This window comes from Monodelphis domestica, chromosome 1 (genome assembly GCF_027887165.1).
Source record: "Monodelphis domestica isolate mMonDom1 chromosome 1, mMonDom1.pri, whole genome shotgun sequence".
Classification (NCBI taxonomy): domain Eukaryota; kingdom Metazoa; phylum Chordata; class Mammalia; order Didelphimorphia; family Didelphidae; genus Monodelphis; species Monodelphis domestica.
The window spans coordinates 166625094-166649618 of NC_077227.1; the positions used below are offsets into that span (position 1 = coordinate 166625094).

At 35.6% G+C, this 24525-nt stretch overlaps 1 protein-coding gene across 2 annotated transcripts in view; it reads right to left on the reverse strand.

Moving 5' to 3' along the window:
* Positions 1–24525, reverse strand: part of MINDY2 (MINDY lysine 48 deubiquitinase 2) — a 159476-nt gene that overhangs the window by 86137 nt on the left and 48814 nt on the right. For both annotated transcript variants that reach the window (XM_007479668.2, XM_001377578.3), the window contains exon 3: positions 12282–12346. In XM_007479668.2, the coding sequence (XP_007479730.2) occupies positions 12282–12346 (65 nt within the window). The remainder of the gene's footprint in view (positions 1–12281; positions 12347–24525) is intronic.

The window sequence follows — 24525 nt, forward strand, 5'->3', positions numbered from 1 at the left end:
TGTTATTATTAATTTGCTTGATTTTTACTATTTCAGTCCTATTTTAGTTAGGCTTTTAAATTATTTTTCTCTTTTAAAAAAGTTATAATGCCCAATTAATTGATTTGTTAATTTTCTACATTGTCAACCAAAATGCTTAGCAATATAAATAAGAACTACTTTGGTTCCACAAAATTTTTTTTCATTGTTGTCAATACCTTTAACAAAATTATCTGACATTTTATGATTTCTTCTTTGATCCAACAAATTTTTATAATGAATTCATTCAGTTTCCAAGATAATATTAAAGCCTCTTTTCAAATCTCTTCACTGAACATAATTTTTATTGCATCATGGCCTGTAAAGGATGTCTTTGGTATTTTTGGCTTTATTCAATTGCTTGTGAGATTTTAATGATGATAGACAAGTTGACAAAAACTTTAAAGTGTTAAAACAATTTTTTTGCCTTCAAGCTGTACAAAAAGAGGTAGTGGGCCAGCTGTAGCTCACACACCATAGTTTGCTGTTCTAATACATGGCTGATTTCTATTATTAAGGTGCCAATGCAGAGTAGAGAAATATGTATACTCCTTTTTTATTTCTACTAAATAATTTTCAAAGATCTTTCATACCAAACCTTTTTTTCAGTCTCTCCTTCCTCTCCCCACACCACAGAAAGCATCATTTGGCAAGTAGATATGTATATATAGATTATGTCTTTAATATTTACACTTCACAGTTCATTCCCTGCAAGTGAACATCACAAGAATTCTTCAAATAATTAAACTGGGGCTGTATATAATATTCTCTTGGTTCTACTTATTTAACTCTTCATTATTTCACGTATTTCTAAGTTTTTTTTAGAATCAGCCCATCATTTCTTATGTAGTAGTAATATTCCATCACAATCATTTACCACAACCTATTTAGCCATTCTCCAGTTGCTGGACATCCCTTCAATTTCCAGTTCTTTGCCACCACAAAGAGAGTTTCTATAAATATTTTGGAACCTACTTCTTTTCCTTTTCCCTGATCTCCTTGCATGTGAGGAGGGGAGGGAAGGGCTGAGATACCTAAAAATAAATAAATTCTATTAAAATCAAAAATGAAAGAAAAAAGATTCTGTTCTGATTCTTAATTTATTTCTTGTTTTATTTCTTAATAAAGGTCTGAAAAAGAGTACAGTGAAGTATCCCATCACTAGACTTTTTCTCTCTAAAGATTGTTTAGTTTTTCCTTTAAATATTTGAAAACTATGCAACTTGGTGTATAGATCTTAGTGCTGAAATGCATTCACTATCTCTATCTTCCAACAAAATTTAGTATCCTTTTTTATCTCTTTTAAACAAATCTAATTTTTGTGGTCTTGTTTGGGATGATGATTTCTATTCCTGGTTTTCTAAGCTAAGATATGGCAGATTTTTTTCCTCCAGCCTTTGCATTGCCTCATCTGATGCTATTAACACCTCTGTGAGTTAGGCTTTATTAGTATGGAGGAAAAGGGCAAGCAGGGATTAAGTGATTTTTCCACAATCTCAAAGCATTTAAATGAGGCTCCAAGTATAGGTCTTGCTCTGTCTATGACAATTTTCTTCTTAAGTGTATACTTCCTCTTATTCTAGCTACCCCTGTTGTTTATGCCTGTTAACCTACCTCTACTAAGCTGAATCAATTTCTACACTAAACTCTTTATATGTATGTGTTAAATATATGTTATCTAGTTCAGATGCAAGTGAAGTTCCAGTGACATCTGCTCCCCCAACCCTTTCTTCTACTTGTATACTTCAATTATGTGAGATTAGTTCTCTCATCTTTCCTTCCTCTTTTCTCCCTACTATTACTTTCTTCTATGAAGATGATAAAAACATAAAAAACTACTCGCAGGCTATTTACTTAGGCTCTATGACCTCCACAATATGAAGGTTCTGAAAGAATACTACTATTACTCCTCTATTAGAATATAAATATTTCATCCTTTTAAGATTCCTTATGATTGGTCACTTGTATTTACTTTTTAATGTCTCTTGATTCTTATATTTATATTTCAAAGTTTCTCCTCAAGTCTGGTTTTCTCATCTGAAGTCTTAGAAGTACTCTAGAATCATTCTTCCCCTTTAGGACTATTTTCTGTTTTGGTGGCTCTAGGCCTATCTCTTTTGCTTTTTGGAATATCATATTCAATGCTCACTGCCTATATTAAAGTGGTAGCTGCTAATTTTTGTGTGAAAGCACCTGGTTTCTTGGTTCTTCAACTCTTTCTGGTTGCTTGCAGTAATTTTTTCCTTTTTTTTCATGTATAAATTGTGGATTGTAGTTATAATGTTCCTGGGAGTTTTCATTTGGGGATTTCTTTTAGGAGATGATCAATGGGTCCTTCTCATTTTCAGTCTTGTTCCAATAGGGCTGGGCAGTTTTCTTTCATGATTTCTTGAAATATGATGTCCTAGCTCTTGTTTCAGCCTGGCTTTCTGATATTTTCAAGATTATCAATTTTTTTCTCTTGACCTGTTTTCCAAGTTGGTTGTTTTTGATATTATATACTACTGACTTCTTCTGAAGAGTATCTTGGTATCTTGGGCATCTCTAGCATTATGATAGTTTTTTTATCTTTTTTTGTTTATTCATTTTTCTTGTCTTACTTTTCAGATTGAACTTTTTTATATGGCAAGGCTGTCTGAACTTCTGGTAGGTCGTGGTGGCCTTGTATGACCCTGGCCTAGTACTGGAGACAGAATAATAACATTCCCTTCCATTCATAGGGCTCTGAGTTCCCCTCTCTCTTCATTTAGTCATTATGCTGTCGTGCTTTTCTTCCAAAGGGGCTGGCTTTGAGACTTGGTTACTCCTCTGTTCCATAGTTCCTGCTCTTGTCTCTTGCCTATAAGTAAAATTTGTGATCTGTGCCAAGAAAATGATCTATTGTAGTTTCTCCTTCAAATTCTGATCATTACTTTGTCTGATGTTTGTTTGAGATAAGATAGGTCCTTAGTTTAATAGTTGTTGAGAGGAAATAGACCGGTGATGGCGAATCTTTAGAGACCAAGTATCCAAATTGCAATCCTCATGCAGCATGTGAGTCCCCCACCTTACCCCAAAAAGGGGAAAGAGGAAATGCTCCCACTGGACTACTGGACTGCTGGGCTGAGGAGCGGGTCGTGTGAGAAATGTCCTCAGACAACATGGAGACGGGGAAGTGAGTAGCCTACTTTGGCATGCTCTAGCATGTGTGCCATAGGTTCACTAACACAGAGCTAGACTATATGGTTTCTTCCTATTCCACCCTCCTTTACTCTTCACTGTTATTCCCTATATTTAATGAATTGACTAATCCTGATTCTTTCCTTATCCATGTCTTGAATCTGCCCTTTTCTCTCTATTTATATGGCCAGCATCTTATTTTAATTCTTCATCACTTCTTTCCTAAATTAATCAATTAAATAGTCTCTCTTAATGTAAAAAATAGACTCGAATACAGGACTACAATCCCCATGAGCCTTTGCTCCACTTCCCCAGAATGCCTTGTAATCTCACCTGGGCCGAGATCGAGAAGGTATTTAAGCGGATTCAAAGGCTGTTGAAGGGGTCTTGGCTTTTTTTGGACTTCCGTTTTGGAGCAGAGGTGTCTCTTCCATGATGTGAGGTTATTTTGTCTAGGCCTCTGGCCTAGGCACATGTTTCTTACTTGTATATTCTTAATCTTTAACCTTTAATAAACCTCTAAAAAATATAATACTCCTTGCAGAGAGAAACTAATTTCTACCTGCCTCAGTCTCCCCATCTCCCCTAAATTTTAATCTTTACATTTATGGCGACCTAATGGGGAAAAAACCTCAATCTTCTGAATTCTTTTCTGATCTTTAATTCAACTTTTAATAGCTAGTGCCTAGAAAATTTTTTTTTGAGCCATATCTCTCTGGCCAAGGTTTTCTACCCTCAGAAAGCTGCTACAGGCTCCGGACCTGCTGCCCACCCCACCTGGCTCCGTCCTGCCGCTTCCTGCCTCAGCCTGCAGCCCTGATCGTCCTCACCTGGTACCTGGTCCCAGCCTTGCCCACCCCCGCAGCCGCTCCAGCTCCTGGCCTCTCACCGGCCCGCTGCCTGCCTATTTCTGTGCCCCAGACCCAGGAGCCCGACCCAGCCGGCTCATCACCCAGATCCTTGGAGCAGATCGCTCAGGACTCATTGGGACCAGCTGGTAACAGTATTGGCCACGTGGGCGGAGGGGAGAGATCAGAGGGAAAGGAGAAGGGTAATTTTCCCTTAGGCTAAGCCTCCACGTGGCTGGGGGTATTGGCCACAGGGGGATCAGAGAGGGGAAAGAGAGAAAAGACTAGAGAGAAGAAACAGACTTTTCAAACAGAAACCTAAAAAGCAATGGGCTGTTTAAAAGGATTTTTGACTCTTCTGGCAATTTCATTGATTTTACCTGCCTGTCAGGGAGCAGACTCAGCCCAAAGATTCAACTTTAACTTTGGGGAGGAAAATGGGTGGCCCAGCGAACTGGAAGCCAGGCCCAGAGACAGGAGGTCTCTAGTTAAAATCTGGCCTCCGATGCTTCCAAGCTATGGGGCCCTGGACGGATCCCTTGAACCCCATAGCCTAGCCTTTACTACTCTACCTTCGGACAATAGACATTTAAATGGATAATAAAAACAAACAAACAAAAAAAAACCCCAAGGAACTTTGAAGAGACTAAAGGCTACATTCTAAGGCATTTCAGACTCCAATGGTTTATAAACATCTCTGTATTCTATTGCATTTTTTGTTTAAGATATAACTTTGTGATTTTAAGTTCATATATTACTGAATTCAATATTATTCTGCTTGAACTGAAGGTTGATTGAATTTATTTTGAATGTACTGAGTTTTGAAATTCTGTTGTTTTTCCCCTATAACTGTTGAACAAATATTGTTGTGAATAAGCCCATATATGAAAAAACAGCTTTTTTTATTTTGCTGAGGATAGATGGACTTCAGAACTGGTTATAATTGTATTAACAACCTTTGGAAAATTTAATGTGCTAAATACCTCAAATGATTTGATTTTAAGGGTTTTTAAATATGATTTTTGGAATTTTAACAATCTGGTTATTTTTGCCTGCCCCTACCACGAGGTAAGGCCCATTACAGTAGCTGAAGTGAAATGTATTTTATAAACCCCCAACCTTCCCACATGTAAATGGAAGTTGGGCAGTTAATTTCAGGGCATTTGTACCCTTAAAAAGCCTCCAAAAGGAGCACCCCTTTATTTATACTCTTCAGCTCACTACTTTACTTGCACCAGAATGATATATAGATTTCTTGATTATGTTCTTAACCCTAGATGAGTTTTACTTTGTTTAAAAAATTATATGTTTATTACCAAGGTTGAAGGATTGCTACGTTTGTAAAAATTGTGACAAATGTCCATCAATTTGTAGGCTTTAAAAATGTCATACAGCAACTTATGTGAAATATGAAAGTGTGTTTGTTTGCTATTGTAATTAATTGGGCTATTGAGAATTTTGGGGATTTTGGTAACTACATAGTTGTACTACTGTATTTTTAAAGATGAAAAATTGTTAACCTTGTTCAATTCATTTGCCTTCTACTCACAGTGATCATGGCCAGATACAAAGAGGAAATGGATCTCATTTTTTGGTGAGAAAGGCTTGTATTTTATATTTTCTTAACTGACACAGAGTGTCAATGATTATAAGCTATATTTTTGAATTTTTTAAAGCTCTTTTATTATTATATTTTTCTTGCATGTGCAATATACTTTTTCAGTTTTTTTTATTATTTTTTCTCTCCTTTTTATATTTGAAGCACATGTCACCAGTATTAAGATTTTCTTTAACCTTTTGATTTTCAGTGCTACAAGTTTAAGATACATTTGCTAATGCATGCCCTAAAAAGCTTGTGACTATAAAACTGATGCCACTAATTATTTAAATAAATTATGGGACTTTGCTTAATGATTCTGTCTGATTCCAGGACAAGAGATACACACAAGAGCCATTTCATAGGGCCAAAGAAAGGCCAATCTAGGATGGATTGATGCACTTCTAGGCCAATACAAAGGTCTTGAACCTAGTGTGAAGACTCGAGGTTACTATGTTTAACATGTGTTAAGACATAGGCTTTCCTTGTATCTACACTCACTCTGAAGATACTCACAGATGAGTATCCCCAAAACCTTGGCTCCTACTTGGCTTCTATAATCTGGTCCCTTTCTTTTCTGCCTCTCATAGTGTGGTACCTTTCTGTAGTCCTGGCACTGACTGGGTAAATGCATCATTACTTAGATCATTTTGATTGGGCCCTGATTGAAGGACCTGTTATAGATTTATTTTTCTTCTACTTGGAATTTTTACACATAAGACTTTGATAGTCTATATTTTCATCCAGAAATTTTTCTTTTCTTTTGGATTTTCTGATGTCTTTTTAATATCTCTTGCCAATTGATTCATATACCTCATACCTCAGCCATGCATCCCTAACTGATTCTGAATCTTTCAATCACCCACAACATGGGGGAATGTAAAAAAAATCATTATTTAAATTGCAAAGTTTAAATTCCTTTTGAGAAGAAGTTTAGGTAAAGAAGATGCTACCTCTCTGAATCCAGAACTGAACTGTTGGAGAAGCCACCATGAAGAAGCCTCCAGACCACAAGTTGCACAAAATTGAACTTTGGGTGTGGTTGATTGAACATTTATTTGTATGTATACTTTTATGCCAAAGGGGACTGCCCCCTAACGGCTTTTTGTCAATGTTGTGTTCAACAATTATTGGTTTTATTCTTTTTTCTCTTATCCTCACACTATTGTAATCTTTTAAGTTTATTATGTTTTTATGATCCTTTTGGGGAAAAATTAATTTTTCCAAAATGATCACACGGGGGTATGTAAAAAATAGACTCGAATACAGGACTACAATCCCCATGAGCCTTTGCTCCACTTCCCCAGATTGCCTTGTAATCTCACCTGGGCCGAGATCGAGAAGGTATTTAAGCGGATTCAAAGGCTGTTGAAGGGGTCTTGGCTTTTTTTGGACTTCCGTTTTGGAGCAGAGGCGTCTCTTCCATGATGTGAGGTTATTTTGTCTAGGCCTCTGGCCTAGGCACATGTTTCTTACTTGTATATTCTTAATCTTTAACCTTTAATAAACCTCTAAAAAATATAATACTCCTTGCAGAGAGAAACTAATTTCTACCTGCCTCAGTCTCCCCATCTCCCCTAAATTTTAATCTTTACATTAAGCAGTCTCCCTATATCTGGCCATTTCTCTCTTCAAATCATTTCCACATGGCTGTCAGCCTGCTATTCTTAAAGTCAAATCTACAAGCATTTATTAGGTACATACTATGTTCCAGGTTCTATGATAAGAACTGGGGAAACAAAGAATGGCAAAAAAGAGTCCCTGTCCTTAAGGAGATTACAGTCAAATGGGAGAGGCTACAAGTGAATTATGGAAATTGCATACTGGGACCTAAGATGGCAGAGAAAAGGATGCTCCACTCCCCCAACTCCTCCACATATACACAAAAAGTAAATAAATTGTCTCAAAACAAAGGAAAACTGAAAAAACATATCTCACTGGACTAAGAAGAGAGTAGCCCAGGTAGCATAGCATCTGTGAGAACTAGCCAAACTTGAGGCTGCAGAATAGGTAGGAGCACCACCCTGTACAGGTATAGAAGGCAGGAAATTCTGTACTCCCAAGTGACAGCTGAGCCTTGAGGCCACAAGGGAGCAGAAATGGAGATCAGCTGAACCACAGGAAACCCTGCACTCTTATATGACAGTAGGAAACATTAGGCAGCAGAACCCAGAGTAGGTGACTAGCCTATCCAAAGCCACTTGACAGAGACAGGGAAGCAGCATTGAGGTGACCAGCCCAGCTCATAAAATAACAGGGAATGGCTAACACACAGAGTGCTGAATCTAGAGGGACAAAACAGCTGGAAATCTCCCCAGAGAAAGCCAGCAGGACCACTTCCTTGACAGACACACTATGAGAAACAAAGGTTGCCTGGCCTACCCCAAGTACCAGAGAAGAGTACTCTGCAAGCTTAGAGCAAGGCATCCTCTATCCTAAGAACAGAAAAGTACCTCCACAGATTGATACGGATAAAATCAATAATGAAGGGGAAAAAAACACCTAGAAAATTGAGCAAAAGACAAAACAACAACAACAACAACAAGAAAAAAACAAAATACACACACACATCATAACCATAGAAAGTTACTTTAATGACAGGGAAGATCAAAAATTGGACTCAGAAGAGGATAACAATGCCAAAAAGGAAAAAAATGTGAAGCCTTAAAAGAAAGTGTAAATATGTCAGGCACCAAAAGAACCCCTGGAAGAACTTCAAAGGAAATTTTAAAACCATATAATAAAAGAATTGACAGAAAAAAACTCAACAATTGAGGGGGGAGGGGAGAGGATTAACTGAAGAAATCAACTCTAAAATCTAGAATAAGCGAAAAGGAAAGGAAGATACAAAAATACTTTGGAGAAAATTATTCCCTAAGGAGTAGAATGGACCAAATAGAAATGAGGGCAAGAAAAATAATCCCGAGAAAACAACACTTTAAAGAATAGGATTGGCAAGCATACAATTTTTCACTTTAGTTTATTTGGGTTAAAAACCCAATTGGGGAGGTTTTATTTTATATGAGTATTCTCTTACAACAATGAACAATGTGGAAATATGTTTTACATGCTACTACATGAATATCTTGGGACAATTTGTTTACCATCTCCAGAAAAGGAGAGAGATGGGAGGGAGGGAAGGAGGGTGACAAGTTGTATCTTACAACTTCAGAAAACTTCTGTGGAAAATTATTACTTTTATATGTAATTGGTAAAATAAAACACTTTTTAAAAAATAGGATTGGCAAAATGGAAAAGAAAACACAAAAACTCAAAGAAAAAAATAACTTACTTAAAAATTCCCTTACTTGACAGCTTTTCACAATCTGGCTCCAGTTTGTCTTCCTAGGTCAATTATATATTATTTCCTCTCATGCACCCTAAGCTCTAACCATACTGGCCTACTTACTGTTTCCCAATAAGCAACATTTTTTCTCTTATCTCAGTGTTTTTGCTGAATTTCCCCGTTAATGTCTAGAATGATCTTGTTCTTCACCTTAGACACTCAGAAAAGAAGCGCTCCTTTCAAGGCTCAGCTCAAGGGCCTGCAGTTGGTACTACAAGAGAATTCCTTCTTCTTTGACTTGTTAACATCATTCCCTCTTCTCCTCCCACAAAACTATTTTCTACTTAAATATTTATGTATGTGTAAATACTTTGAAAGCAAGGGCTAATTCATTTTTATCTTTGTATCCCCCATGCATAGCATAGTGCCAGACAAATAACAAGTTTTTAAGAAATACATGTTGAACTGAAATGAATACAATGGACATCAAAAAGGATAAATGCTAGATTCAATTCACCTAGAAATATCTTTGTTCTGGAAGATAAAAAGCACATTATAACTAAAATAAGCATTTTCCATTTGTGAGAACAAATCAAATGAAATTTAATTGGGAAAACAATAAAAAGGCCTCTTTTGTTGATACTGAAATGCAGAGGTACTCTTTTTTAAGAAATACAATATATGGAGCAGGCAGGTAACAAAACAGATAGATATCACCAGAACTGGGGTTAGAAGGACCTGGTTTCAAATATGGCCTCAGTTACTTCTTAGCTATGAGATCCTTGGCAAGTCACTTAACCCTGTGAAACTGATTACTGATTTTTGATTTGTAGTTAAGAGTTTATTAATCATAATAATAACCATTATAATAAAACTTCACTATTTTAATTAAGCCCCACAACTTAGAATATTACCATGCAAGTCTAATGGCCAACCCTCAATTGTTGAGTAGCTTGCAAGATGCCACTTAAGAAAGATAGATGGAGGACAAGTTAACTTGATCATGAGATGTGTTACCAGTACTGGGCTCCATTGGTACTGGGAGTGGTAGATAAGGAACCTTTTGAAAAATGTTAGAGGAGATGACTAAATCTGTGCCCTACATCTTTGTAACATCATGGACTCTTTAAAGTCCCTGGTTTAGGAAGTCATGTTGGGGTTGGTTTTTCCAAGAGAATTTTGGTCTAATTTGAGTGTTCTGGTCACCCATGATGGATGAAGACTCATGACCAGATGGTGAGATAACATAATTAAGAACCAATCACAATCTTAGTTTGAGGGGTATCTCTGGAACTTATATAACCACTAAACTGTATTTAAAAAGCTTCTCTGACTGCGTTAAGGGGTCTTTGGTTACTGAGAGACCACTGACCTTTATGGTTGGTATTTGCTATCTTTGCCAACAAATAGATTAAACTCCAACTTTTTGTGCCTCAGTCTCTCATTATCTCAGATTTATTGCAATACCCAATTGCTTAGTCCTAAAATTGATACTATGACAGAAAGTAACAGTTTTGTAAAAAATAGACTCGAATACAGGACTACAATCCCCACGAGCCTTTGCTCCACTTCCCCAGAATGCCTTGTAATCTCACCTGGGCCGAGATCAAGAAGGTATTTAAGCTGATTCAAAGGCTTTTGAGGCTCTCTCTCTTGGCTCTTTTTGGACTTCCGTTTTGGAGCAAGCGGTCTCTTGCGTGATGTGAGGTTATTTTGTCTAGGTCTCTGGCCTAGGCACATGTTTCTTACTTGTATATTCTTTAATCTTTAACCTTTAATAAACCTCTAAAAAATATAATACTTCTTGCAGAGAGAAACTAATTTCTACCTGCCTCAGTCTCCCCGCCTCCCCTAAATTTTAATCTTTACAGTTTATAAGGAAAAAAACACCTCAGTATACAAACACATCATCAGTTGAATTACGTAAAGGTTTTTTGAAGGAAAGGATTTGGAGAGATCCTTTAAGTAATTAAGCATCCTAATAGATTTTACATGATTTAATATTCTCAAAAATTTTCCAATAATATATCTCATATAAAGCATGGTTCATTTATAATCAATGATAACATTAACCATAGATATTGTCTTCCTTAGCAATGCACAACATAACATACTGAATTTCAATTTTATGGAGTGACAAGAGGGAATTAGTTTTGACTACTGACCTGAAAATTTTATAATTATGAAACTCTGAGGAACTGAAATGGTGTTCATTTCTTTAGCTATCAGTTCCACAATGATATTCAGTACACATGATTACTATATATATAGAAGACAAGGGAAATTCTAATGGTAGCCTCATTTCTCACCATTATCATTAGGCTGGTTAGCAAGAAGCACAATTCTAATTCCTTTCCCATTTCTGTTATCAAAAAAAAAAGGGGGGGGGGTGTATATTGATTCTGGATAACTAATGGATCAAGTTTGACCTACCCTCCTCCCTGTTTTTCTCCCTCTTCAGAAGTCTTTCAACTTCCCCTCCCCCTTTCCCTTCAACCTTCTTCTAAGTCACTCAGGGTGGACTATGATGCTTTAGAGAAAATATTCCTTTCTCTTCTTTAACTCAAGTATGGGTTTATTGGGAAATACAGGAAAGGATGGAAGATAAGGTAAGAGGGATAGGGTTCCCTAATTCTCTAAAATGAGGGTTAGGAGGATATTGAGGAAAATGGCAAATCCTGTCACAACTGTAAAACAAAGTCAAGTCAGAGAGATATGAGGACCACTGTCTGTCTTCTTTCTTTTTCTAATCAGCCAGGTAAGTCACAGAGATACAAATAGGTTCTTCTTTCCTTCACCACCATCAGCCATACCAGTCAAAGTCTCAGCTTCTACTCCACCACCCTGTCAGAAGTCAAAAGCTTCGTCCACCAAGCCTTTAAGCCCTAGTTCAGAATGGCTTGTCTCCAACTGTCTTTTCCTCTTAACATTGCAATGGAATCTTCATTTTGATTGACAGCTTCTGTCTCCAGCCTTTTGCCCTCTGCATGCATTGTAAATTGTCTTCCATACAAGCCAGTTAACAAGTTTGAAGAAGAGACAATTAAAAAAGAATTCTATTTCTTTGTAACCCTACTTAAGGTAATCATGGTGTGAAATAGACTATTCAGTGTTCACTTCTATACAGTGCACATACAACTGCTAAGACTTGGAAAATCAGAATTTACTCTGACTTTATTTCCTAAACACTGTTCTCCCTAAGGTTCTACTCCAAGGCACACTTTCTATTTTAAAATGTAAATGAAAAAGTAACATTTGAGAGAAGTTTACCAGTAATTTTCCAAGAATACAGTGTTACATATATCAAGATACTAAATTTACACAGGTCATGTGAAAAGATTTCCCCATTGAAAACAAATATACTTTTCATTACCTGCTCATAGTTTAGACGTTGAATTTCTGAAATTTCTTTTGGTTTTGCATCAAGGATGTAATCTCCTAAAAAGTAAACAAAATTGCATTGAATGTAAATTTGAAAATAAGCATGTATTTTCAAGTTTTTTGGCTCTGTAAACAAAAAGCATGTAAAATAAGTGTGTAGTTCTTAAAGTTAATTGTTTAACATTGTAAAATAACACAAAATTATTTTAACACAAAATATAACAAGCAATTAATTTATTTCAGTCAAGACACAAATTGTCAAAATATTAGTTGCATTATGATTTATGAGAAATTACATTGTTTTCTAGGTAAGATTTTTTAAATACTATATCTTTTAATCATGTTTAATCTGGTCCAAATGTCTTGTATTATTTACACTGATGACTGATAACTGTAAAGCTGTATAAAAAGAATGATGTAGTTATGTTAACAATCAATGGGTAACAGAATAAGCAGGGGTCAGGACAGGAACAGGTTAGATCCCATTTTGGAAACTATACAACATTTTAAATGATCTCAGGCTGTTCTCTGCACAAACATATGATTTTAATAGCAATATTTTCCTAATGAGATTTTATCCTGTAAATCAAAGACACCACAATATCAGAAAAATCAGAACTGATGATGACTCTGAGGGAAATGAAAAGATAAATGGCGGATATACTACCAAAAATTACTTTTATGTGACAAATGTCATTAAAGACATAAAAGATATATACAAGATCAGAAAAGGTGATGGGCAAGTCATGTAATGAGATGGAAGATAAACAAAAAAAGCACTGCATTGATATTCATAAAATACTAAAAGGCTTCAAGGAAAGACCTCCACTATGTTGAATATAGCCTTTATGGAAGATTTATGAAAAAGAACCAATTGTCAGTAGAAAAAAAGCACAGTTAAGTAAAAAAAAAAATTTTATACAGGAGACCCTATCCATACTTTTATATTATGGATACAGTGAAATAATCAAGAAACGTCACAGTTCCTCTACACATATTATATTAATATCTGACAATGACCCTGAACAACATAATGTAGTGAAAACTGTAATCCTTCAAGGTTTCTTAGTAATCCTTTTGAGAGACTTAGAATGATGAATTTGGTATATTTCATATTAAGTGATTATTTATAAATGTTATTTGTTATACATGTAATAGTTATATATGTATGTGTTGTAAACCTCAAAATTTCTTAGACTTATAAATGTTGGAAATTTCACCATTGGGAAATTTCATACTTGAAAAATTTCCTATTGATAGTGGGTCTTGGCTATTGGAATGTGAACCCCATTGGCATGAGAGTTTCCCCCTCCTCCCTTCTTAAGATTACTTTAGGACAGAAACCTTTTGCTGAACAATGGAAAGGACTTTGACCTATGCTTAAGCATAGAACAGGAATTTCTTTGAGTCCTGATTGATTTTAGAATTGATACAATGGAGATACTTGGAATCAATCTCCACCCTACTCAGTCCTAACAGGATTGAGGAAGGGCTGCAGCATAGATCAAAATTTAATTATTCGAATCTCTACCCTACTCAGGTTAACAAGATTTAGGAAAGGCTGTAGCAAAGGATCAAAGATTTAATTATTTGAAAATATGACCTTCAACAGACATGTGCAAAGCCAGAGACCTCTGGGCGGTCCTGGGTTAAGCTAGAGCCTCCATTGGCACAGGGAAATTGATGGACAGTGATTGGTAGATGTGAGAACTGAGGGGAGGCAACTTGGATGGTTTCCTTAAAGAGAGAGGGGTAGGAAGACTCAGGGTGGGGGTTGAGGAGTTGGTCGGAGTGGTTGGAGTGTGCTCTGAGAAGCTTGCTCTGAAGGAAGCTGAAGGTGGGGGCCTCTGAGACTGTTTCTCCATTTTGGTCACGTGAGTAATAGGGACTGATCTCTTTTCTTTGCCCCAGCTATCTAAGGGCTTGGGCCTTTTGGCCCAGCCTAAACAGAAGGGGTATTTAAGCCCTATTCCCTTCTCTCCCTTTTTTCTCTCTCTATCTCTAATTCCTTACTTCCTCCTATTGTAATTAAACTCCATAAAAGATTGACTGCTGACTTGAGTTTTCATTTAGGAATTACATAGCTGAATTCCTTGGCGACCTTAAATTAATATATATCAGTCTTTTAAAGTGATTTCCTTGTCACAGTGTGTATAAATATGTTTATATTTAAACCTCTCTACAGTGCTATTCTGATGCCTCACTATGGAAAGCAGCCCTAGAAATATCCATCAATTGGAGAGTGGCTGAACACAAGATGTGGTATATGATTTTAATGAAATATTTTAAGAAATAATGAGCAGGATGATTTTGGGAAAAACCTGGAAAGACCTACATAAACTGATATAAAGAGAATTGAGCAAAACCAGGAGAACACTGTACACAGCAATATCAAATTGTTTCATAAACAATTTTGAATGACTTTAACTATTCTTAGCAATACAATGATCCAGGACAATCCCCAAGAACTCATGAAACATACCATCCACCGCCAGAGAAAGAACTCATAGAGGCTGAATATAGACTGAAACATACTATATTTCACTTTCTTCATTCTTTTCTTTTTTGGGTTTTTTTTTGTTCAAGTTTTCTTCCACAAAATAACTAATAGGGAAAAATATTTTACAATACTGCATATGTAAAATCTATACCTGATTGTTACTGTCTAAGGGAGTATGGAGAGTAGGGAAGAAGGAAGGGAGAGGATTTGCTTCAAAATTTAAAAAAACAACAACAACAAAACACCAAGGTTAAAAATTGTTTGACATGTAATTGAGGAAAAATATTCAATTTTTATAAAAGAAAATGATCTATGCCCGAAGGGCGATAAAAGACTGTCTGCCCTTTGATCTAGCCATAGCACTGCTGGGTTTGTACCCCAAAGAGATAAGAAGGAAAAAGACTTGTACAAGAATATTCATAGCTGTGCTCTTTGTGGTGGCCAAAAATTGGAAAATGAGGGGATACCCTTCAATTGGAGAATGGCTGAACAAATTGTGGTATCTGTTGGTGATGGAATACTATTGTGCTAAAAGGAATAATAAAGTGGAGGAATTCCATGGAGACTGGAACAACCTCTAGGAAGTGATGCAGAGCAAAAGGAGCATAACCAGGAAAACATTATACACAGAAATTGATACACTGTGGTACAATTGAACATAATGGGCTTTTCCATTAGTGTCAATGTAATGTCCCTGAACAATCTGCAGGAATCTAGAAGAAAAAACACTATCCACAAGCAAAGGACAAACTGTGGGAGTGAAAACACTGAGGAAAAGCAACTGTTTGACTACAGGGGTTGAGGGGATATGACTGAAGAGAGACTCTAAATGAACACTAATGCAAATAGCAACAACACGGAAATGGGTTTGAATCAAGAACATATGTGATACCCAATGGAATAGCGCGTCGGCTATGGGAGAGGTGGTGGGAGGGGGGGAGGAAAAGAAAATGATCTTTTTCTCCAATGAATAATATTTGGAAATGACCAAATAAAATAATGCAAAAAAAAAGAAAGTGGTCCTGGATTCTTAGAATATACAAGCAAAGTATAAATTATAAAAAGTTTTAAGATGTCTAGAAGGGCTTCAATTCAATCCTGGTGAAAAACTTAAGAGTGACCATATTATAGAAAGGCTCTATTGGTATGAAACTCAACAGAATCCTATCCTCTCAAGAGCATTCATTAAGTCAAGTATGTAAACCTTAAAATTTCTTAGACTTATAAATGTTGGAAATTTCCCCATTGGGAAATTTCATACTTGAAAAATTTCCTACTGATAGTAAGAACTCTATTGGAATGTGAAACTCCTTGGCATGGGAGGATCCTTCTCCTCCCTACTTAAGACTACTTTAGGAGGACAGAAACCTTTTGCTAAACAATGGAAAGGGCTCTGACCTATGCTTAAGCATAGAATAGGAAGTTCTTTGAGTCATGATTGATTTTAGAATTGATACAATAGAGATACTTGGAATGACAGAACCAGGTCTTGGAACTTACAATCTCCACTCTACTCAGAGTAACAGGATTTAGGAAGGGCTGCAGCAAAGATCAAGATTTAATTATTTGAGAATATGACCTTCAACAGACATGTGCAAAGGAAACAGACCTCTGGGCGGTCCTGGGTCAAGCTAGAGCCACCATTGGCACAGGGGAGACATCGACAGTGATTGGTAGATGTGAGAACTGAGGGGAGGGGACTTAGATGGTTTCCTTAAAGATAGCGGGGTCTGAGGACAGAGAGAGGAGGTTTTGCTCTAAGAGGTTTTGCTCTGGGAGGTTTTGCTCTGAAGGAGTCTGAGAGGAGAGAGGTCCTGGAAGGAGAGCTCCTGGAGAGGTCTGAGAGGAGGGCTTGCTCTGAAGGAGGCTGGAGGTGGAGGCCCTTGAGACTGTTTCTCCATTTTGGTCACGTGAGTGGTAGGGACTGATCTCTTTTCTTTGCCTCAGCTATCTAAGGGCTTGGGCCTTTGGCCCAGCCTAAGCAGAGGGGGTATTTAAGCCCTATTCCCTTCTCTCCCCTTTCTCTCTCTATCTCTAATACCTTTCTTCCTCCTGTTTGTAATTAAACTCTATAAAAGGTTGACTGCTGACTTGAGTTTTCATTTAGGAATTACATAGCTGAATTCCTTGGCAACCTTAAATTAATATATATCAGTCTTTTAAAGTGATTTGCATTCACAAGTATCAGGGAAAAAATTGATGAGAAAAGGAATAGAATGATCAGTGCTTTTATAGTAATCTATTTTCAATATTAACAACAGTGGAATTACCATATTTGGGCATGTACTAGAATTCTAGTGTGTTGTATAAGATTTTAGAATTTTTGCTATACAAAGTATGTAACAAAGGTGGCAGCTAGGTAGCTCAGTATATTGAGAGTTATGCCCAGAGACGGGAGGTCCTGGATTCAAATCTAGCCTCAGACACTTCCCAGCTGTGTGACCCTGGGCAAGTCACTTAATCCCCATTGCCTAGACCTTACCACTCTTCTGCCTTGGAACCAATACACAGTATTGATTCCATGATGGAAGGTAAGGGTTTTAAAAAAAAAGTATGTAATGAAGAAATCCATGTTGGAATTGACACAATCTTAAAAATGCTGAGGGATCATGTAACAAGATCTCTCATGGTTCAGAAGATACCAAAAGAAGAGGAAAAATGTATATGATATTACCCAAGAAGGCCATCAAGGACATAAATAACTACCCATATGCTTCTTTCTCATCTTTTAAAAACCTTTATGAGAATGATATATACATATATTGAAGCTATTCTTGATAAAAGTATAAGAAAAAAACAAGCTGGCACTTAAAACCAATGTTATATGGCAAACCACAACTGATAAAATATCAAAAAATCAACATCAAATTCGAAGTTTAAAGAAGTATCCATAACAATTAGAATCCTACCCATTTGAACTCTTTATTGATGCCCAAAATGAGGATATAAGATGTTAACATTATGTATTGGTTTAGAATTTTAAACCCTAGAGACTACATTTCCCACAATCCCCTTCTCATTTTCCTGTTTGTGCATTTCCTTATGTGGATGGAGTTTTGAGTTTCCGTTTCTGCCCAGGCAGTCTCACTGGCTTGTATTAGTGGTAAGGTGGGAGTGCCTTTTGGCTTTTCTCTGTTTTTTGTTTTGTTTTGTTTTTAATTTCTCTGGTTGTTTTTAATTTTTTTCTGCTCTAAGTGGATTTTAATAAATATTATTAAAATAATAATAAAAACAAACAAACAAAATATCCAAAAAGCTTTAGACTATAGCAACCTGCCACTAGTTTTTTGACTTTTATGAGACTTTTGTTCAATGACTATGTCTAATCCAAAGACAAACAGACCACAAAGGAGCATAGAACTTCACTTGCATAGTGCCAAACAAGCACAAAAAAGGTGAAAGAAACCAAACCAGTCCCATCAGGATTGATGACATTCTGCACAAAAAGCACAATAACTTAATCATGTATGAGACTCGAGATTGCAGCTGTTCAACATGTGTTAAATGCAGGACTTCCTTGTACCACACTCTCCATCAAACATATAACAAAACATAGAAAAGAGTTGAACCAGGAAATTCTATTTCCCATTTGTCCGAGATCTAGTCTCTTTTTCTATTTTCTCTTATGATGTGACAACTTATTGTAGTCCAGACTGCTAAATTGGGTTAGTGACAACACACTTATGGGACATGGATCACTACAAGAACCTGTTGTGAGTTGTGATATTTTTTCCCTTTTTTTCCCCTCACTTTTTCCCCTTCTTCCCAGAATTTTTTTCTTTTTTGGCAAGTTTTCTTTATATATTTTTTATCTGACTCAGAAGTTATTTTTTTATTTTAATTTCTTTGATTTCTTGATGTTTTTGATACTTGATTTATATGCCTTATGACTCAACCATGTATCCCTGTGTAATTCCTACATGCATACCTGTATCCTCTTCAGGAGGTGAATATATTATTTTCCTCAGGGGGGTCTATGGTATTGTGAACTTTGACTTGAATTTGAGCCAAATTTAGAACAAGAGACTACCTCCCAGAATCTAGAAGGTGCCATGAAGATGCCTGAAGATACAACACGCTGTATCAGAAGATCCAGAGTGAACTTTGAGATATGGCAAATTTGAACCTTGGGGGGCTTTAAATGCTTTTGTTTTGAATGTACACTCTTATGCCAAAGGGGACTGCCCCCAATTGGCTTTTTGTCAATGCACATATTATTGGTTCTGTTCCTTTTCCCTTTTATTTTCCTCTTATCCCCAAATTATTGTTAATTTCCCTTTAAAAACTGCAATATTCATATGTACCTCTAGTTCAAGTTATAAGTTAGTTATGTTTTCATGATACTTGGAGAATTGAATATTAATTTTAATCTTTATAAGTAACTTACTCTTTGTTGATAACTAAATAAGGAAAAGAATGAATGCAATATTACAGAAATTCATCTTATCCAAAATGTTTTTTATATACTTATCATCTACATGATGTCTCCTGAGACAGAGAGTAAGCACCTTGAGAGCAGGATTTATTTAATTTTTATCTTTATATCCCCAGGGCCTAGTTTAAAATGGAGATTTGAACCCTAGACTTCAATCCCCAGAAGTCCTTGGTATTTCCCAGAATTTCCTATAATCTCACCTGAGTATCCACCTGGGCAAGATCGCAATGAGTATGCGCAGGGGTTTTGAATGGGCTAATCAGCCCTAGGCATGAGGTTTTCTTATTTTGTATTTTCTTTATTCCTTGATTTGAAATAATCCTTAATAAGCCTCATAAAATATAATATTTCTATTACTAGAGACTAATTTAATTTTTACACTAGTAGAGAGCCTGGAATGTTGTAAGTACTTAAAAAATGTGATAATTGGAGAAGAGGTTAAAGTTTTTCTATAACTAAGCCAACTTTTTATAATAATCGTAACATTATTTAATAAAGGCTTTGTTCATAATGAAATCAAAGAGAACTATATTCAATGATCTTCTGATAATTTATCTGAAGGAAGGCTGAAAACAGGGATTACCAATGAAAGGTTTTCTCTGCTATGACAGAAGATGTCCTTGTTGTTCATCCTTTGTTTACAATGAGGGCCAATAACATCACAAGGGTGATGTCTTGACTTGTGTGAGTTGGATTTAAGTGAGGCAGAGTTGCAGAAAGTCTTCACACTCACTCTCTATTGAAGTCATTGAAGTGTAATGGCAAGACAAAAGTCAAGATGACTGGGGATGGTCTGAGATGCAGTGGATGACCTAGGCATCTTGAATATCCAAATAAGCTAATAAGCTCTAAGCACCTGCTTCAGTTGTCTTCATGGTCATAATAACAAACTATTCTCATCTATCCATCGTGCTGATAGGACTAGACATCCCCTTTTATTCACCAAAAGTCAACCTGCTTTAGCCTGGCTAAAAAAGCAGTTTTACCAGAATGTAGCTGCTGAGCACACTACAGCTTCTTGGAGCCACAGATGAAAGGTGGGAGAAAAGTGGACACCAAGGTGGATGGGCAGCCCTGCCAAAGGCTCAACAACACTCACACTAATGCTAGTCCTCCTTGAATACTACATACACCCCTATATAAGATGTTCTATGAAGCATTCAATGGAAGATGGATTCCCTATATTTATTTCTGTTTCTATTTGCATAATGGGCTCATTGCATCAGGCCATAGAGTACCTTTTCAATGATTTCCATTATTACTCAAAAGGAGAAACCAAATTTTATTATCACTTAAAATTGTGATTCTATCATTACTCTAACTTTGTTCTTTGTTTGCTCTTTCTAGTTCTGCATTTGTTTAACCATCCTCCATCTGCTTACCATGCAACTATGTTTCTAGGTTTTCTACAATATAAGTAGTAGTGTTTTTATTTTCATATAAATAAGTCTTTTCTTGTAGCTAATGACAGACTTTGGGTACTAATTACAAACAGTGAGGTAGCTAGGTCAAAAGGAAAGAACAGTTCTTTAACTTTTTTTTACAGAATCCTAGATTATTTTCCAAGCTTGACAGACAAATTCATAGCTTCATCACCAGTGAATCAGTAAGTCTAATATACTACATTTTCCCTATGGATTAAAAAAAAATGTTCCATTATCATCTATGCCAATTTGATAAGTATGGAAACCTAAGAATTGACTTATGTTGTACATTTGTATTAGTAATTTTGAGTAATTTAAAGATAGTTCTTGAAACAATAATATAATCAACAGAAATTATAATGTTGGGATGGGAAACTAGTTTTGGTAAAAAGGTAATGGCTCTGGATCCTCAGGGCTGGGACTTCAAAGGTTATCTAGTTTGAATCATACTTTAGCAGAAAATTTCCCTACAGTTTCCAACAAGCATCTGTTTGAAGATTTCCAGTAATGGGGAACCCATTTACTCCTGAAGCACTTCATTCCAGTTTGGGATAGCTATTTTTATGAAAATTCCATTTTTATATCATGCCCAAAACTGCTTCCCTGCAAATTTTCACCATTACTCCAAGTTCTCCCACCTATGCTAAGCAGAACAGGTCTAATCAATAATAGTTTCAAAAAATAATTTCTTAAATACTTAAAATAAAATACTATGTCTCCCTTTTCTTCTGTAGGTTAAATAATCAATTTCATGAACTGAATGTATGGCACTTTTCACTTGTTCATATAACTCTTTCCAAATTTCTCTGAAATTGCTAATATTCACCATTTGTTGTGGTTCAGTAAAATTTAATTGTGTTCATATGTTCCAGTTAACATACTGGATGGAGTGCATCTACTCCCCAATTAATGGGTTCCTATTTTGTTTCCAGGTCTCTGTTACAAAAAAAGTACTACCATAAAAAATCTTACACATAAGTCCTTTCCCTCAGTCCTTGACCTCTTTGCAGTACATGCCTTAATAGTAGTACTGCTGGGTGAAAGGATACATACAATTAAGTGACTTGTAAATCAATCCAAATTTTTCTGGAGAACAGTTGAACCTATCTTTAGTGTGGCAAGTATTTTTTGAGCATCTATTGAGGGTCAAAATGTTTGGGGCTAGAAGAGACCACAGAGATTATCTAGAGATTATACCCTTATTTTACATATGAGAAAACAGGCCCAGACAGGTTAAATGACTAGCCTAAGGTCACAGAATGAGTCAATAATCAAACATTAACTATATGCACTGTACATAAATTAATGAATAAAATTCTCTTTATTAAAATTATCTCTGTTGAAGGAGATCAGCATGCTTCTAATTAACAAAATTTGCAACCCCAGTGTCATCCTTTTCTCTTCCTCATTCTCATATCCAATCAATTGTCAGGTATTGCCCATCCTATCGCCATAGTACATTTCCTGTTTGTCTCTTTTTCTCTATTCCCATGGCTACTTTTCTAGGTTAGGCCCTCCTCATTTCATTGGGACTTCTCCACTATGCCCCTGAACTGGGTACATTCCCTTGTTTCCTTTTTAGGTTCTTTTTGCACGTTGTTTTCCCCTATTAGATTGTAAGCTCCGTAAGGAGAGGGACTATGTTTAAGAAAATTGTATCCCTAGCACTTAGTACAGTACCTTGCATACGGTAGCCATTTCATAAGTATATACTGACTGCTAACTATAGCAATAATGACAACTGACTAGTAATAACCTAATAGATCACTTTGCTTGCCTCTTATCCTACAATATTATCTCATAGTAGCCAAGACAACTTTAAATCAGAAGTCTAAGCCTTTCAATATCATCACTGGTTCCCTATTCCTATTAGTTTAAAATATAAGCTTCTCTACCTGGCATTTGGATCCAACCTACATTCCTAAATTTAATTCACAATTACTTCCTTTCACATACTCCAGTCAAAGTGACCCATTCTTAGAATATGACATGCCAACTCTTCTCTCTGTATCTCTGTATGCCTTGCTCATGTCCCTACAATGCATTTTCCAGTTTCATTTCTACTACTTAAGAATTACTAGCTTCCTAATTTGGATTTATGAAATAAAAATAAAAATCTCCATTTCATTTGACCCAGATGCTGCTAGGCATACATACACATACACACACCCATACCCCAAGGTGGTTGGTTACTGATAAAAAAGAATGACTCCATATAAATAAAAATAATTACAATGGCATTCTTTGTTGTAGCAACAAACTGGAAACAAAGTAGAATTCTATAAATTGTTGTGCATGTTATGTAATAGAATATTACTATGCCATGAGAAAAAATGAATATAATGAATACAGAAAAATATAGAAGGACTTAAAATAATGTGAAATAAATTTAGAGTCAAAAAAGTAATATACACAAAGACTGCATAATAGAAAAAAAACAAAAAATAATTAAAACTGAATGCCATGAGGGCAAACTTGACCCAAAAGAAGATGTCTCTTTTCCACACTTGCATCACCACTCTTTTTCAGACTTGGGGGCTACAGATAAAATACCCCACAAATAAACTCAGATTTTTTTCAATAACCAATGTTAATTGGTTTTGCTTAATTTTTTTCTCTTTCTCTTGAAAAAAATTGTTTTAAGGGAAAAGAGATGGAAAATAATACAGAAGGAATGTAGGTACTATAAAAACAAAAATTACCAATAAAAATCCATTTTAAAAGCAAACACAAATAACAGGATCTCTAGTTTCCTTCAACACTCGGGTAGGTGTCACCTTCTAATCCATTTTTCAAGACCCTTCCATTGTTTTGGTGCTCTCTCCCTCTCTTTGGAATTTTTTTTTTAAATAAAATTACAATTAAAATTACAAACTTAATCATCTAACTCAAAAATTCCAATTATAAAGAACAAAAACGCTGTATATGAAAAGTCATAAACTTCTGTTAAGTACAATTTCTTTTAAAAATATATATTAAATTGTACAAGGCACTAAAAAATTACTCATATGATGTTTTTTGGTTCTAAAATTACTTATTTATGTGTGTATATGCTTCTTTCAACAGAATATAAGCTTCTTGACAGAAGGAACTATTTTGTTTGTCTGAGCACCTAGAGTACCTTGCATATAATAAACACTTAATAAATGTCATCTGAATTCATGTAAATATATTACTTGCTATTTTCCTTGATTCAAATTCTCAGACAATAATCTAGGAAACAGAGGAAGAATTTGGGGATCTCTAATTCTTCCCATTTCCTCCCTCTAAGCTCATATATAACTTAAATTTGGAGTTATAGATTTTTTTCCCATGGAGATTTGAAACTAACAAATATAGCTCCTACCAAAGCCAAAAATCATAAGAAAATATCTAATGCATTTCTAGCATTGCTTTTTATCTTCATGACTATCAATTCAACCTGATTCAATTGATGTCTACTAATCAGAACACATATCCTATCTATAAGAAAAGAGTAGATATAATAAAAACTGGGAACTTATTTTTAGACTATTAGGAGAACTTGGTAAATATCTCTGTGTCCTACTAAAAATAAAACATTCTGATTGGAGAACACAACAAAAAGGGAAATATGCAAGTATAATACCTGTTAGGCAATATTTTAATTTGTAAGATTATTAAACAAGCCATCAATTGTTCTAGGACAAATTCAGAAAGAATAGCAATTATCAATATAAAAGGTATTAAAACCATAATTTAATAATTAAAAAAGAATCTTGTTATATGTTATATATTACCTCATTATTGGTAAGAGGTATAATCTAAGTGAGACTAGAGGGTGAGCTGATATATTATTCACCTCCACAGAATGGAGAATGACCATATACAAAAGGATCACTTATCAAAAGTATCAATT